The following is a 16,268-nucleotide window of genomic DNA, read 5'->3' as shown; positions in this document are numbered from 1 at the left end:
TTGATACAAACTAAGAACAATGTTGACTCCTAGGGAATGCCCCAGTGTCACAAGGTGGCCTTCAGTTTGTATCAAGCTTCCCTCATTTCCAGCATTTGGTCTACTATTATTAAATTTGATATTCGGCTTCCCTCACCTTAGGGCGTGGTTTGGAATACATTTTAACTCAGTAGATAACAGGTACATAATAGTCCTAAACTCTAAGAGAGAAATTGTTAAAGCCATCTATTGGCGTTAACTCTGTCACAGCAGCATTCCCTAAGGAAGACAGTCTTATAATTGTGCTGTTGTTGTTGTGTGGTATTGTGTTGAGTATGAACCAACAGAGGCTGTAAATTGCAGGGGAGGAGACTGCCCATTTCTCTCCCAGCAGCTGATGAATTGGAACAGCCTGACTTTGGGTTGACATCGTAACTCTCTACCTCCTGGGACACCTGAGCTGCAAAAAATGTGCAGAAAGGTATGAAGAAAAGGGAAAGGAAGCAAAGAAAAGAGAAAAGCAAGAAGCTTAAAAGCTTAGTGAAAGAGAAGATACTTAAAATAAGTTAGTTTTAAAAGCTGAGTGTATGCCGTACTCTCCTCCATGTTAGATTATTGTTCTTGTGTAAGGTCGAGTTGGAACCTACCTGACCCATAGCTGATCCTCTGGAGGGTTTTTAAAGGCTGTTGACCGCACAACAGGAGACTGTCCAGCCTTCTCCCAATGGAGCAGCTGCTGGATTCGAACCACTTGCCTTCGAGATTGCAGCACAGCTTCTTGCCACTGGGTCACCAGGGCTCCTTGTTAGATAATTACCTGTGCACATATAGCAGTTGAAGGGGAGGCAGTTACCAAGTTGTTTATCTCAAGACGGCATTACAGGGGCCTTTTTCTTCCTTATTTGTCTACTCTTTAAGTGTTATATAATGAGTGTGTATTATTTATATGATCAATGAAAAATAAAGCTATTTTCATTGTAGGTGGGGGACACTATTGGCAAGAAGAAGTCTCTGTGGGATGTGATTTAATGAGCATAGGGATCGATATTAATTAACATATCATTGTTGGCATCAAGCAATGTTTTCCAAAATCTTTGAAGTGTAGGTTTTCTTAAGCAGCCAAACCCTCATTGGAAACGTTGTTTGTAATTCTCTCCTTTAACAAACGCTGAGAGATGGAATGATTACCGAAGGAGCATGAGGTGACTGATAAATAAATGAGGTTTTATCTAGGTACCCACACCTCATCTGAGGTTAAAATACTCTCACCACGCTAATCTCCCGGCAACTTGTAAAACCTGCAAACTTTGCTAACTTTTGTTTTAACTGTTGGTATTTGCAGACTTCTCTGTGTTTTGTTGTGTTTTTTTTTTAAGTTTTCATCTTAAATCTTCTTTCTCATTTTTTGCTGGTTTTGTTTCTTCTCTCCCGGAAGCGCTTTGCTTCACCTGCAGCGACTCTCGGGGTGCCCTGCTGGGTGTGGCCTTGCAGCCTCTCCCCGCCCCCTCTCCGGGGACCTGCCAGGATCCTCGGGCCACAGGTGTTTAGACTTGTCTAATGCGAGGCGTGAGCATTCCAGACACTCAAAATAGGTTCTGCTTGGGGATAGGGGGAGGCGAGGGGGCAACGTAGGAAGCTGGGCTTCAATTGCTCTTTGTTTTTCTTGGGTGCTAAGGTGTGGATTTTTACTTATAACGACCCCATGTGACACTGTCCCATATAGGTTTCTAGACTGCATTCTTTCTAAAGATAGCGCCTCACATCCCCTGGCTGTGTTTGAGCCACCAACCTCTCAGCAGCCATTTGAAATGTTGTTGTTGTGTCCTGTAGAGTAGGAATCGACCTATAGCTGACCCTCCAGTGGGTTTTCAGAAGCAGTTAATCGCATGGGAGGAGATCGCCCATCCCTCTCTCACGGAGAAGCTGGTGGCCTCGAACCAAATGACTTTGGGATTGCAGCACAGCTTCTTGCCACTGGGCTACCAGAACTCCCTCCATTTGCAATACCCGGGGCTTTTTTAACTGATCGAAGCTGAGTGTCAAATGCTGGACTAAAGATTCAAAGGGGGAAAAGGCATGATTTTAGAGAAACACGACGGGCTATGTGGGCAGGGCTGATTGTACAGTGCTGGAGAAAGCGGAGGGTTAGGACACCATTGAGGAGGCCCGCGCGAGGGGACTGTGGCTAGGACTTGCCAGCAAGAACATATGCAATAGTCTAGCATAGTCCTCCGACTAGAGGCCTCTGCGCATCACGCAGGAATTTGTTAACAATTCTAATTCTCAGGTCCCACTCCAGATCTACCCAAACGATAGCTGGGGGTGGGGGGTGGAGTGCAGCAATTTGTTTTGGCAAGTCCTGCGGCTGATTTTTATGCTTGCTGGGGTTTGAGCTGGGGTTCCAGCAGAGGCCTGAGAATGTTTGCGAATGAAAGAGAAGATAATAATGTTTCATGGGCGTCTCAGATGCCAGTCAAAGGAGTTAAACTGCCCCATAGTGAGATTTCTGGAGTTTTTAAGCAAGGAGCTCTTGCACCTGTTCAGTTTCTCCCAACTTGGTCCTTCTGGGGGCCATTCCCTTGTGTACCCAAGGACCGAGAGTTTGTTCATGCAGGGCTGAGACCCCAGACGGAGAACAAAAGATTGAAAGATAGGCCTCTCCACACCCCAGTATGATGTTCTTGTTGTCCAGGATGAGGAGCAAACCAGAGCACAGAGATCAGGAAGACCAGGCCCCAGGGACCCCCAGCCCCTCGCCACCCCAAGGCCCCTCGAGGCCGAGGCTCCACCCCCGCCGGCCTACGTGCGTCGGCCCCGCCCCCGCCCCGACTCCGCCCCGGCCCCTGTGCGCGCGCCCGCGGCCGGGTTGCAGGGCTGGGCACGCGCCCCGCGTCCCAGGCAGGAAGATGGTGGCGAGCGTGCGGGTGCAGAAGCTGGTGCGGCGCTACAAGCTCGCGATCGCCACGGCGTTGGCTATCCTGCTGCTGCAGGGCCTGGTGGTGTGGAGCTTCAGCGGCCTGGAGGAGGACGAGCCAGGCGAGGTGCGCCGCCGGCCAGGCGGGCGGGCAGGCCGGCCGGGCGCGGGGGCGCGCGGGGGCGCGGGGTCCTGGCGGGGCTGCGGGTGGCCCTCGACAGGAAGTGGGGCCCAGGCCTGGCGCGTGTGGGGTGCGGGCAGCCCCGCAGCGGTGCGGCTAGCTCCCGGTGACCCTTTCCCAGGCGGGCATGGGGCTTGTCCGTAGGGACGGTGCGTGACCTGGAGGCCCTGGTGGAAGGCAGGCTGGGGGGCGGAGGCGGGCAGAGCAGGTTCCGGGGGGCGTCTCTGACCCAGAGCAGTTCGGGTCAGGCGTGGGAGCAGGACTAGGAAGCAGGGCTGGACCAGGGCCTGTGGTGGGGAGGTGGGGAGCCCCAGGCCAAACTTTCAGAAGTTGGGAGGGGACGGGGGTGTGCGCTGTGGACGAAGGAATGGGGACAGGGGACCCGCCGTGTCTGCAGAGCAGCGGCTGGTGGGGAGTGGAGTGGTAGGAGATCACATTGAAACTTGGGCCTGGGACAGTGTGTTCTGGGGGGCCGAGGGAGTGGGGAGTGACCCTGAGAGAGAGAGAGCTGGAGTGTTCCCTGGCATGACTTCCCCAGCTGAGGGGTCTGCCAAACCTAGGTGGGCTTACAGGAGAGGACTTGAGAGGAGGACTCTGGGTCAGGACCTGCCTACCTGTCTTGGTCCTTATGCCTGACAGAGTGTAGCATGTCGGTGTTCCCTCCCAGCATCTCACCAGTCTGGGAGGCCTACTCTAGAGGCTGACTCCCCTTATTTGGGATAGAGGCTGAGAAAAAGAGTGGGAGCAGAGCCGCTCAAAAGGAGCTGAGGGGTGCTTGCCCTTTGTCAGGGCAGACTGAGAGTGGGGTAGGGAGGCCGACTCTGGTATCCCAAGGGAGTGGGCTGGTGCTGTGTGGACCAGCGAGCAGGAGGAGATCATCTGGGGCTCCATGGGGGATGGAAGGCACATCCGAAGATGGAATGGGCTGCTGAGCTGCCTGGGAGCCCGCTGACCCTGGAGCATGATTGGACCACTCTGGGGAATTGTGTCATTGAGAGGTTTCTCAGATACACTTGGCCCTGAGCTTTGTGTGGTAGGACTGACTGAGATTGTCTAGCCTAGGGTGGAGAACTGGAGTAGTGGAATGTTAGAGATTCTGCCCCAGTCTCGTTTCTTCTTCCAGGACTAAAGGGGACAGGGGAAGTCCTGGACTGTAGTGGAAAGACACACACACGATGAACTAAAGGTTATACAGTCCAGGCAGCTGTCACTGACACTGGCCAGGCAGCTTCACAGGGCTTAGGAAGGGGAGCGTGGAAGTTAGACTTTCAGCCTTGGGATGATTCCTTCCACCATCCCATCTCAGCTCCTGCTCCTAAGTAACTGTGGGGCTACTTGGTTGCTTCATCTCTATCTTCAGTGTTCCATCTTACAGGTGAGGGTAGGAACAGCATCTTTCTCCCTGGGTGATCATATAGATTACGGTGAAGCACACACTGGCACATTCAGAGCTTTTGGTAAATGACAGTCTGTATTGAGTTGCACTGCCTGCTCACAGGCTGTGGGTCTTTGGTGATTCATACCCACCATTGGCTGCAGGGAAGAAAGATGAAGAGTCTTATTCTGCTTTAGCTTTGGAAACATGATAGAATCAGAACCAATTCAATGGCTGTGAGTTCTGATTTACTCTCATCATTGCACAGTGCAGATATCATTCATTCAGGATACTTATTTATTACGTTTTGCTTTGTACCAGGCACTGTGCTGCTAGTGGAGATACAGAAATAAAATAGATGTGGTCCCTGCCCTCTTGGAGCAGGGAATCTACAAGGAGAGACAATGAAAAGGAAACTCAAATAAATAATCCTAAATTTAAATGGGGCTGTTTTGCCAGAAGAACATGGTGCGAGGAGTTTAGATCAGGTGATCAGAGAAGGCTTCTCGTAAGAAGTGGCATGTGAGTTGAAGGAGCAAGTGGGAAGAGGTAGACTGGAGCGATCCAGCAAAGGCTTTGAGTGGTAGAAAGGAGGGTGTGGTGAATAAGGTTAGAGTCCAGCGCGGGAGACACTGAGAGTCTTGAGTGCATTATTCTAAGTGTGGTGGGAAGGCAGGAAGGGGTTTTAGCATTGGTCTGACCAGATGCATGTTTAAGATACACATTCTGGAGGGGCTAAAGTGGATGGCAAGGAAGATCATTAGCATCCAGAGAGCTGCTGTAGGTGTCGAAGCTTTCCCAAGCGTTGTCTCACCCTTGTTTTAATGGCAGTCTGAGAAAGCCAGAGAAAGTTTATGCGTTTAGTCCCTGTGACTCAAGGAATTCTGAAGAGGAACAGAAGTCAGAATGGGCTGGAGAACTTTACAGGAATCAGAGGGGACCCTCACCTCAGGTAGTACTGGGGACAGCCCCTCATGGGGCACCAGCATGGGGACCTGCTGACGGGCCAGATGAAGTGAGGCCTGGGGAGGGTCAGGGAGAGCTGCCCATGTGCCCCGCCCCAGCACCTTCTCAACACTCCACAGTTGCCTCCTGGTCCCCCGGCCTCCTCTGGGATTGTCCTTCTCAGGGTCAGCCAGCTCCCTGCTGCAGTGCAGGGCACCATCATGCCATTTCCTCCCACATCCTGTCCCCCACCGCAGCCAGCCTGGCCCTGTGCCCCATGCCCTGCCCTCCTGACCAGCTTCCTGACTTAGTGTCCTAGCCTCCACCGCAGAGATTACATGTTCCACGGCCCCTTTACTGTTACTGCTCACCCTGAGATGGGCCCGCACTGTTGCCTGCTCTGATGTTGCAGGTGGATGCAGGCTCAGCTCCATGGGGCTGCTTTGGCCATTCCTAGGAGCTGTCCAGCTCCAGGTGCCTCCCCAGTGAAACAGAAGCCCAGACTCACTGCTGTCAAGTCACTTCTCACTCATGCAGCTCACTAGCAGTTTCCTAGGCTGTAAATCTTCACAGACAACCTCATTTCTCTTCCTCAGAGCAGCTGATGGGTTTGAACCACTGACTTCTAAGCTAGCAACTCATAGGATGAGGTCAGCTTCCCACCTTCCCTACCCTCTTGCAGGCATCTCCTCTCAGATGGGCGTGGACACACTAGTTTTTTTTGGAATATCTTTCAAGAGATAAGACTATGTGGGTGTTGGGCCCAGAGGACATTGATGTAGAGTTTAAAGGTGGGGCCCTGGGCCAGGATTGCTGTTGGCCTGACAGGCTATTGTTCCTGTCATGCTTGGAGGTTGTGGGAAGTTCTCTGCATGTGAGGTAAGGATTGAACTCATGTGATGGAGCCCAAGTCATCTGAGGGCCTTAGACCCTTTTCCTCACTTATATTTATTTCCTACCGGATGGAGGCAAGGATGACAAAGCTTCATCTCACATACTTTGGGCATGTTGTTAGGAGAGCGGCATTCCTTGGAGAGGGACATCATGCTTGGAAAGGTAGAAGGTCCACTTAAGCAAGATGGATTGACACACTGACTGCAGCAGTATGGACTCACGGATGATGAGGATATCACAGGATAGGTCACGGTTCAGATCTCTTGTTCACAGTATCACTATGGGTCATACTCAGCTTCACAGCACCTAACAGCAACAACGTCCAGTGAAACCAAGGTGCTTCTTGGAGGCAAGGATAGTGAGGTACTGCCCCACATACTCTGGGCATGTTGTTAGGGTGGGCCAGTCCCCAGAGAAGGACATCATGCTTGGGAAGGTGGAGGGTCAGCATAAGAGAGGAGGACTCACATGAGATGGATTGACGTGGCGGCTGACACAGTGGACTCAAGTGTGTCAGAGATGGTGAGGATGGCGCAGCATAGGGCAGGGTTCAGGTCTGCTGTTTGCAGGGTCAGTAAGAGTCACACATAACAAGAACAACCAGTACTAATAATAGTAATAATGATAAAAGCCTTTCTTGGATGCTGAGTCTGTGCCAGGAGCTTTGCGTTTGTCAGTCAGTCCTGCAACAGATATTTGTTGCCTCCAGTCTCCAGGTACTCCTGGGCTCTGGAAATGCGTCCTCATGAAGCTTACATCCTTGGGAGCAAAGCTGCACTCAGGAATGCACTGCGGATAATGAATGCTGGGATGTTAGAAGGTGATTCCTGCTATGGGGACCATGAAGCGGCTGAGGGAGGGTTGGAGTCTGAAATTCAGGATGGACTTTGCAGAGAAGATGCTGAGCAAAGAATGAGCTGTGCGGAAACGAGAAGAGCCTTCTAGGCAAAAGTCTGAGTCACAAGCACGCCAGGTGGGGCGAGGGACACTGAGAAGGCCATTGTGACTAGAGTAGAGCAAGCCACAGGGAGTTAGATGAGGTCAGAGAGGCAGAGGCTGGGGGCGGGGACAGCCGGACACAGCTCACTTAGCCTTTGCAGGCATTTAATGTAAGGACTTTGGCTTTTATTGATGGTCTCAAGAGGAGCAGTAAGATGGGATGTAAGTGTTAACAGGAACAGTGCCATGGTGATGAGCACAGGCCACCAGGGAACTAGAAGATGGGGGACCCAGGCAAGGGTGGTGACAGAGGTGGTGGGAAGTGAACCGATTCTAGATCTATTTTGAAGTTAACACCAACAGGATGCAGCCAGAGTGTTCCTTGGAGGCAAAGATTATGAAGCTTCATCTCATGTACTTGGTATGTTGCTGGGGGTTGTTGTTGAAGAGGGACATCATGCTTGGGAAGGCGGAGGGATGGCAAAAGAGAAGAAGGCCTTCAACCATGTGGGTTGGCAGGGTCACTGCGGCAAAGGGCTTGAGTGTGTCAGATTGTGAGGATGGCACAGGACAGGACAGGGTTCAGATCAGTTGTTCATGGGATCACTATGAGTCATACTCCACTCAATGGCTCCTAACAACAGCCACCACCACCAACAGAGGTTCCTGATGGATCGCTTGTGGGGGTGTAAGAGGAGAAGATGATACCCCAGAGTTTGTGACCTCCATGGACGGAGCTGTTCTTCCCTGAGATGGGAAGGAGCCAGTTTGGGGAGAAAGAACAGAGATGTACTTGTGGAGTTACCTCAGGCCGTCCTCAGATCGGGCAGGCTCCCAGAGGAGGCGTCCAGCAGGCTGGCAGATAAGTAACTTGAGGAAATAGTCAAGGCTAGAGAGACATTTTGGAGAGAAAAGCTTGCAGATAATGCTTCTGACCAAGGGAGCAAATATTACCACCTAGGGAGTAACGAGATTGGACTGTGAAAGGACCAGGGATTGTTCAAGAAGACTGAGAAGGAATAGCCCCGAAGATAGGGGAAAGGCAGGAGAACACAGTATCCCAGGAACCGTGGGAGGAGGTGATCCCGTGCATGATGCTGCTAAGAGGCCACGAACAGGACCTAGAAGGTGGCTTTGTAGTATTTTTTTTTAAGTGAACTTGGGGAAGGGTGGTTGGGAGGAAAATGTGCAACAATGAATGAATGAAAATCCAACTTTTCTGTAAACTTCCATTAAAATCACAATAAAAGGGGGGGGGAGGGGGAAGAAGGTGGCTTTGAAGTTTGTGGCTGACGGCAGAGAGGAAGGGAGACAGCTGGTTCGGACAGCTCTCCCGATACATTATCTCATGCCTTAGCTCTTTTAGGACTCACTCTTCCCCAATGTATTTTACAGCTGAGGAAATAAGCTGAGTTAATGGTGACTGTTGGGAGCTGCTGATAAGGAGCAGAACCAGGCTTGTGCTTTTGTGACTCCAGAGTCTTCAATCTTAAGCATTCACTTGAGGGAAGGTCCTCTGTCCCTTCCAGACTGCAGCCAGAGCCCCAGTGTGCCAGGTGCTCTGCTGGGCACAGACACAGCTACCTTTGAACTTATAAGGGCTGCAGAGCTCAGAACACCCTCCGGGGCAAGCAAACTGGTTTACAGGAGGAAGACCTAAAGCTGGATCATGAAAGATAGATGGGATTTGGTCTGACAGGGACGGGGTTGGGGGAGCAGGACCAGGGGAACTAGGGCTTCCCTCACTATCTGCTGAAATAGAAAGTAGTGTCTGAGTCTAAAGCAAGAAAGGAAGTGCCTTGTGATCAGGGAGGTAAAGGGGACATGGTGACATGGTGTGAGGGTGGCGTTCTCTGGTCAGAGAGGTTTCTCAGCAGAAGTGCTGTGTGGACAGTATGCAGCTGAACTTCCAGGTAAAGGATGGATAGAGGTGTCTGGATGGGAGGGTGTCCTGGACAAGACAAGTGAAAGCAGGAAGAGTTGAATGCCTGCCCGGTGAGCTGTGTATGTCCGTCTCTTACAGAAAGGAAGACAGAGGAAGCCACGGCCGCTGGACCCTGGCGAGGGCTCCAAAGACACAGACAGTTCGGCTGGGCGCCGAGGCAGCGCGGGACGAAGGCATGGGCGCTGGCGAGGCCGTGCTGAGAGCCCTGCGGTACCGGTGGCCAAGGTGATGCGGGCAGTAACCAGCCGGCACAGAGCTAGCCGCCGGGTGCCGCCTGCCCCGCCCCCAGAGGCCCCCGGCCGCCAGAACCTTAGTGGAGCGGCAGCTGGGGAGGCGCTAGTAGGGGCTGCTGGCTTTCCACCCCACGGAGACACAGGGAGCGTGGAGGGTGCGCCCCAACCCACGGACAATGGCTTCACCCCCAAGTGTGAAATCGTGGGCAAGGACGCGCTGTCCGCACTGGCCCGGGCCAACACCAAGCAGTGCCAGCAGGAGATCGCCAACGTGGTGTGCCTGCACCAGGCCGGGAAGCTTATGCCCAAGGCTGTGCCCCGGCACTGCCAACTGGCAGGTGAGGGACATGGTGTTCAGTCCTCCCTAGGTGTGGGGTGGAGATGGGATAACCCCAGGAGGTGCCTGGTAGAGATCTCACCCTCACTTCTTACCAGAGGAAGCAGCCCAGAGAGGCTCAAGTTTGCACCAAGTGTGCTGAGGGGTAGAGGCCGAGTGTGTGTACTTCGGAAGTGTCAAGCTTCAAGTTGGGGCAGGCAGCCCATCTTCCCACCTCACCCCCACTGTGACCTGTTCTCTCCGCTCAGGGAAGATGAGCCCCGGCATCCAGTGGGATGAGATCCGGGCCCAGCAGCCTGCGGACGGCCCCCCAGTCCGCATCGCCTACATGCTGGTGGTCCATGGCCGTGCCATCCGCCAGCTGAAGCGGCTCCTGAAGGCGGTGTATCATGAACAGCACTTCTTCTATATCCACGTGGACCAGGTACTGTGCTTGGGTGGAAGCCCGGGGCCCTGCAGTGAGCAGAGAGCCCCTTGTTCTGCAGATAAGGAAACTGAGACCCCGGATGGGAGCTAGCTGCTCACACAGCTGATCCGGAGCTGGAGCCCTGCCCGTGTGGTCCCTTCCACATCCTCAGTGTTGGGAGGATGACGCCAGAGGTTAGAGTGCTGAAAAGCTCCTCCTTTCCTCTCAGCGCTCCAACTACCTGCACCGAGAGGTGGTGGAGCTGGCCCGGCACTATGACAATGTACGGGTGACGCCTTGGCGCATGGTCACCATCTGGGGTGGCGCCAGCCTGCTGAGGATGTACCTGAGGAGCATGCGGGACCTGCTGGAGGTGCCTGGCTGGGCATGGGACTTCTTCATCAACCTCAGTGCCACTGACTACCCAACCAGGTAAGGCATGGTGCCTGGACGCCTACCTCCCTGGGAGGGAGGCAGCTGTCCCTCATGCCTGGACCTTAGATAGGGGGCCTCAGTGTTAGAGGGTCCACAGGGACTCCTTTCCCTCCCCTTGACTCCGGCCCTATTGTAGGGAAACAATGGAAGGGATTCCTGGAGGATGCTGTTGGTTACAACTCACAGTGATCTGAGAGGAGAGAACAGCCCCATAGGGTTCCCTAAGGGAAGCGCTGGTACTGTAGACCCTTATGTGTTGTCCTGCTAATCAAAAGGTCAGCAGTTCGAATCCACCAGCTGCTTGGAGGGGGGAGAATGAGCATTGTTCTCTACTAATGGTTTGCAGTCTCGAAAACCTAATGGATGGTTCCCGTGAGTTGATTCAGCAGCAGTTAGGTTTGGTTTGGGGCTTAATCCAAGAACATATACTGCTGTCATGTGCCATCAAGTTGGAACCGACTAGCTCACCATCCATGGGCTTTCGGAGACTACAAACCACATAGGAAAAGATTACCTTTCTCACATGAAGCGGTCAATGGATTCAAACTGTGCGCCTTTGGTCTGGCAATGCAGCTCCTTACTACGAGACCAGCAGAGCTCCCTAGCCAGATCATTTCTCCTGAGGAGCCACTGGTGGGTTCAAACTGCCAACCTTTCAGTTAGCAGTTAAGCGCTTAACTCTCATGCCACCAGGGCTCCTTGATCTGAGGATAGAGATGGGGAGGAGGAGGAGGAGCCTTTGGTCTGGCCCTGGAGGTGCAGGGTCAGACAGCAAAAGGTAGAGGAAGGATGGGGGGGGTGCCTCAGGGCCTCCTACTACCCCAGAGCACCAGCTGGACATGGAGCAGGGGCCAGGGCGGTACTCAGTGATGAGAAGCCCCAAGCCAAGGGAGAGAGCCAGAGGGAGGCTGCCCTGCGACAGCCCCAGTCCCGCTCCCTCACATTGCCACCCACTCTGCCACATTCCCTCTCCAGAACCAACGAAGAGCTGGTGGCTTTCCTGTCCAAGAACCGGGACAAGAATTTCCTCAAGTCACATGGCCGGGACAACTCTAGGTGAGGAATAAGGTGGGCCTGGGTCTTGGGGTTTTGTCTGAACCCTCCTTGCTTAAGGAACTCGGCTGTCCCCAGCCTGGGGTTTTGCTGAGCCTCAAAACCAACCACAGACGGGAGGACCCACACCCTGCCGGTCCCTCCGCCGTGACCTGCCTGCCATCCACAGGTTCATCAAGAAACAGGGCCTGGACAGGCTCTTCCACGAGTGCGACTCACACATGTGGCGTCTGGGAGAGCGGCAGATCCCGGCAGGCATCGTGGTGGACGGTGGCTCTGATTGGTTCGTGCTGACACGCAGCTTCGTGGAGTACGTGGTGTACACGGATGATCCACTCGTAGCCCAGCTGCGCCAGTTCTACACGTACACTCTGCTCCCGGCTGAGGTAGGTGACCCTGGGGCTGACCCAGGGGCCCGGGGGGGAGGGTGTGCACTCAGGGGACCACCTCTCACCCTGTCCCCCCTCCTTGGGCTGCCTGCAGTCCTTCTTCCACACGGTGCTGGAGAACAGCCCAGCCTGCGAGAGCCTTGTGGACAACAACCTGCGAGTGACCAACTGGAACCGCAAGCTGGGCTGCAAGTGCCAGTACAAGCACATCGTGGACTGGTGCGGCTGCTCACCCAACGACTTCAAGCCCTCGGACTTCCTGCGGCTGCAGGTGCTGCCTACAGCCTGAGAGGCTGCCCCTTGCTAGGGTCACCCCACTGTTCCCCCGTGAGCTTTCCCAGAGTTCTGAAGGGAGCAGGGTGGGCTGTTCACCTGAGGAAGTCGTCTGGGGCCGCCCACATCCCTGGGCAGTCGGTGGCAGCAGGAAAAACCCAATAGGCTGGCTGGTCCTCATCTGTAGGCAGGCCGGAAGAAGCCAGGCTCTCTGCACCTCCAGACCCCTCCCTACTCTTTGCCTCTTCTTCTCCAGCAAGTCTCCAGGCCCACTTTCTTTGCCCGGAAGTTCGAGTCCACTGTGAACCAGGAGGTCCTGGAAATCCTAGATTTTCACCTGTATGGCAGCTACCCCCCAGGCACGCCAGCCCTCAAGGCCTACTGGGAGAACACCTACGACGTGGCCGACGGGCCCGGTGGGCTCAGCGACATCATGCTCACTGCCTACACTGCCTTTGTCCGCCTCAGCCTGCGCCACGTCGCCACCTCCACACCCCCTCCAGCCACCTCACTCTGTAGGTGAGAGCTCCTTCTGACATATTTTGGGGTGTTGGGTTCTATGTGTGAGACCAGTCAGAAAGCGACAGCCCCTGCAAATGGAAAACAAAAAAGGAGCCAAGAAAGAGCCAGGCAGGTGGGGGCCAGAGTTGTGAGATTTGCAGCAAAGGAAGTACCTAGGGTGGGACTTCCTGTAGCCCCTCCCTGGTTATCCAGGCCAAGCTGGGTGTGCTGATGGCATCTCCCTTTCTCCCTGCTGGAACCTTCTTAGGTTTGAGCCCAGGGGCTTGCCGTCCAGCGTGCACCTGTATTTCTATGACGACCATTTCCAGGGCTACCTGGTGACGCAGGCGGTGCAGCCCTCCGCCCCGGGGCCGACAGAGACGTTGGAGATGTGGCTGATGCCCCAGGGATCGCTGAAGCTGGTGGGGCACAGTGACCAGGCGAGCCGGCTCCAAAGCTTGGAGGTGGGATGGGTCCTCTCCCTTAATTTTTCCTGACCCTCTAGTCAGACTCAGGGTAGTGGGATGAGAAGGACAGACACCAAGGGAGGGTGTGGTTGGAACCCAGCTAAGCTTTTATGGACTTTCCTTGCACCTTTGATTCCCTGGCAGTGGTAGATGTGGGGATGGCCTTACGCAGACCTGCCCATGCAATGTAACCCCAAGTGTGCACACTAAGCCTTCAAGGCACACAGGATCCCAGCGGGCAGAGGGGAAGTGCCGGCCCCATTACCGGCATGCCTAGTCTTCTCACCCTCAGGAATTTTCTCCTGCGGGGACTTGGACATTCTGAGTGGCCCATAAGTTTGAGCTCTGAGTGTCTCTTGATCTAGTTCTTTGGCTTCATGTGGAATGGTCTCTGGGTGGTGCTGTGAACCTCATCTCTACTTTATTGTCCCTGTCACTGCAAAGCAGGTCGATACAAAAAGAAATCTTAGTGCACTCCCAGTTGGACCCCTACCTTTTGCAGATGGGGAAACTGAGGCCCAGAAAGAGACAGTGGTTGGCTTGAGGTTGCGCAGTGAGTTAGGGGAAATGCAAAGGTAGAGAAGGCTTTCCCCAGGCTCCTTCCCATCTGCCTCCCTCCCTACAGGTTGGCACTGAGTGGGACCCCAAAGAACGTCTGTTCCGGAACTTTGGGGGACTGATAGGGCCACTGGACGAGCCTGTGGCCATGCAGCGCTGGGCCCGGGGCCCCAACCTCACAGCCACCGTGGTCTGGATTGACCCAACCTACGTGGTAGCCACGTCTTATGACATCACTGTAGACGCGGAGACCGAGGTCACACAGTACAAGCCCCCGCTGAGCCGACCCCTGCGGCCAGGAGCCTGGACCGTCCGACTGCTCCAGTTCTGGGAGCCTGTGGGCGAGACCCGTTTCCTCGTGCTGCCCTTGACCTTCAACCGCAAACTACCTCTCAGGAAAGGTACTGAGTGAGTTTCCAAGTGATTCCCAAAAGCCAGACAAAATATAATTTACCAGGCTGGTGACCCTAAGAGGTTGTCAGAATTGACATCCCATCCCTAGGGGAGGGAGAGGAAGGCTGGATCCTGTGACCTTCCAGCCCCCTGCATCCCTGGGTCCAGCACTGAGGTGTAGAAAGGGACCTCTGTTCTGTGGTCAGGTAGACTGGTTTTGGGGACACAGCTATGCCACCAGGATGAGTGTCATCCTTGGTAAATGACTTGGCCTTCCTGAACCTGAGTCTTAGCTCACATCAAGTGCGGAGGTGATACCACTACCAGAGACCACTCAGACTAGTCCCAGTGAAAACGGAGACATTTCTGGAAGGTTGCAGTCCTCTCCTCCATGAAGCCCAGCGTCAGGATGACAGGTGTCACTAGAAGCTAGAGGCCCCTCCCTGTCTCTCTGGATCCCTGCTGGCCTCAGGCTCTCACTCTCTGGCTGGGCCTGCTTCTCCATATATGACTGCACTGAGATTGACCCCAAGCTCTTGAGTCCTGGCGTTACATCTAACTGACCATCTTGGTCCCCTGTGCGACCCTTCACCACTTGGCCAAGGCAGAGGGTACAGGCATGAACAGAAACACAGTTAATCTGGGAAGGGTCCCATAGCGGAGAATGTCATTAGACCAGAGGGGCCAGGGGAGGAGGTAGGTGCTGGCAGTGTGATGGGGAAAAGGATTCTGAGCAGAGTGGACAAAACTGGGAGGAGTTTGACCTGAGAGGAACAGAGGGCGAAGCAGGCAGGGGGTGAAGGGAACTGAGGATGTTAGTTGGGTCAGGATACAGGCAGGATGGCTGGCTGGTTGGAGAGCTGGGTATGAGGCCCTGACAGCTCTGGGAACCCCGGGATTGGTTGAGAAGATGTGTGGGTAACACAGCCAGTCCATTTTAGGGAAGGAACCTTATTTTCTAATGTGCCTTGGACTCTGCTTTTTAAAAAATCTTACAGACCTTACAGGTCTTAGAGGTTATATATGTTACCATCTTGATTTTTAAAAAGCAAGGCACAGAGAGTTTGGTGGGATAGCTCAAGACCACTCAGCAAAATGGGACTGAGTGGTGGAGAGGACACAGGACTTGGAGGGTCCCCAGGCCCAATTCAGGGCTCTGACCTCTGTGATGTGTTGGGTGGGGGTGTGCTCATTGCCTGCTCTGTATCCCCAGATGATGCCACCTGGCTGCACGCCGGGCCACCCCACAACGAGTACATGGAGCAGAGCTTCCAGGGCCTGAGCGGCATCTTGAACCTGCCTCAGCCTGAGCCTGTGGAGGCCACGAAGCGGCGCACAGAGCTCACGGGACCTGCGCTGGAGGCCTGGACAGACAGGGAACTGAGTGGCTTCTGGTCTGTGGCTGGACTGTGTGCCACGGGTCCCTCCACGTGCCCCTCACTAGAGCCCTGCAGACTGACCAGCTGGAGCTCTTTGTCCCCCGACCCCAAATCAGAGCTGGGGCCTGTCAAAGCAGACGGGCGACTCAGGTAGCAGGGCCCCAGCCAGCCCTGGAGGACCCAGGGAATTGCACCTTAGAGACAGCGGAGGGATGTCCCCTCCCACGGGCAGAACCGGGCCCAAGCAGCAGCCATTCCAGCCATCAAGAACCCACAGGACCGCAGGGAAACTGCACGACTGCCGGCTCTGCACGGACCAGAGGATGGTGGGATTGTGGGCAGGGGGCGCCAGCGTTCCACACCCGGCCCCTCCTCACTTTCCCTTCTAGTTTGTATTTTTTTATTTAAAAGAGAAATTGGGTGGTCGCGGGAGGAACTGGAAACAAAAGATGTGCAATAGGGCTCAGAGCAGCCCAGGAAGTGGGCCATGGCTCTGGGGAGCCAGGGCCCTGATGAGGCCATCTGCTGTGGCTCTGGATGGGGCTGGGCCACTTTGCTCTCCAGGGCCCCTCCCCCGAGCCTGGCGGGGGGGGGGGGGCTCTTAAGGACATGAGGAACCCTGCCAGCTTCCAGGCCTTGCAGTTCTGGGGAGCTCTGCGTGACAGCCCATAC

At 54.5% G+C, this 16,268-nt stretch overlaps 1 protein-coding gene across 1 annotated transcript; it reads left to right on the top strand.

The window, feature by feature from the left end:
* The first annotated feature begins 2,885 nt into the window (after positions 1-2,885).
* XYLT2 (xylosyltransferase II) lies at positions 2,886-15,750 on the top strand. Its single transcript, XM_006889299.1, has 11 exons — positions 2,886-3,020; positions 9,251-9,743; positions 9,991-10,166; positions 10,378-10,580; positions 11,559-11,639; positions 11,806-12,022; positions 12,120-12,296; positions 12,555-12,817; positions 13,068-13,263; positions 13,892-14,225; positions 15,431-15,750. Exons 1-11 carry the CDS (start codon positions 2,886-2,888, stop codon positions 15,748-15,750), a joined length of 2,595 nt encoding a protein of 864 aa, XP_006889361.1.
* Positions 15,751-16,268: the final 518 nt, after the last annotated feature.

Source organism: Elephantulus edwardii, unplaced genomic scaffold (genome assembly GCF_000299155.1).
Source record: "Elephantulus edwardii isolate Elephantulus edwardi_28Jun2011 unplaced genomic scaffold, EleEdw1.0 scaffold00077, whole genome shotgun sequence".
In the NCBI taxonomy this organism is placed as follows: Eukaryota; Metazoa; Chordata; class Mammalia; order Macroscelidea; family Macroscelididae; genus Elephantulus; species Elephantulus edwardii.
Note: the sequence above shows the minus strand (reverse complement) of the source record. Positions and strands in the feature narration are given on the sequence as shown.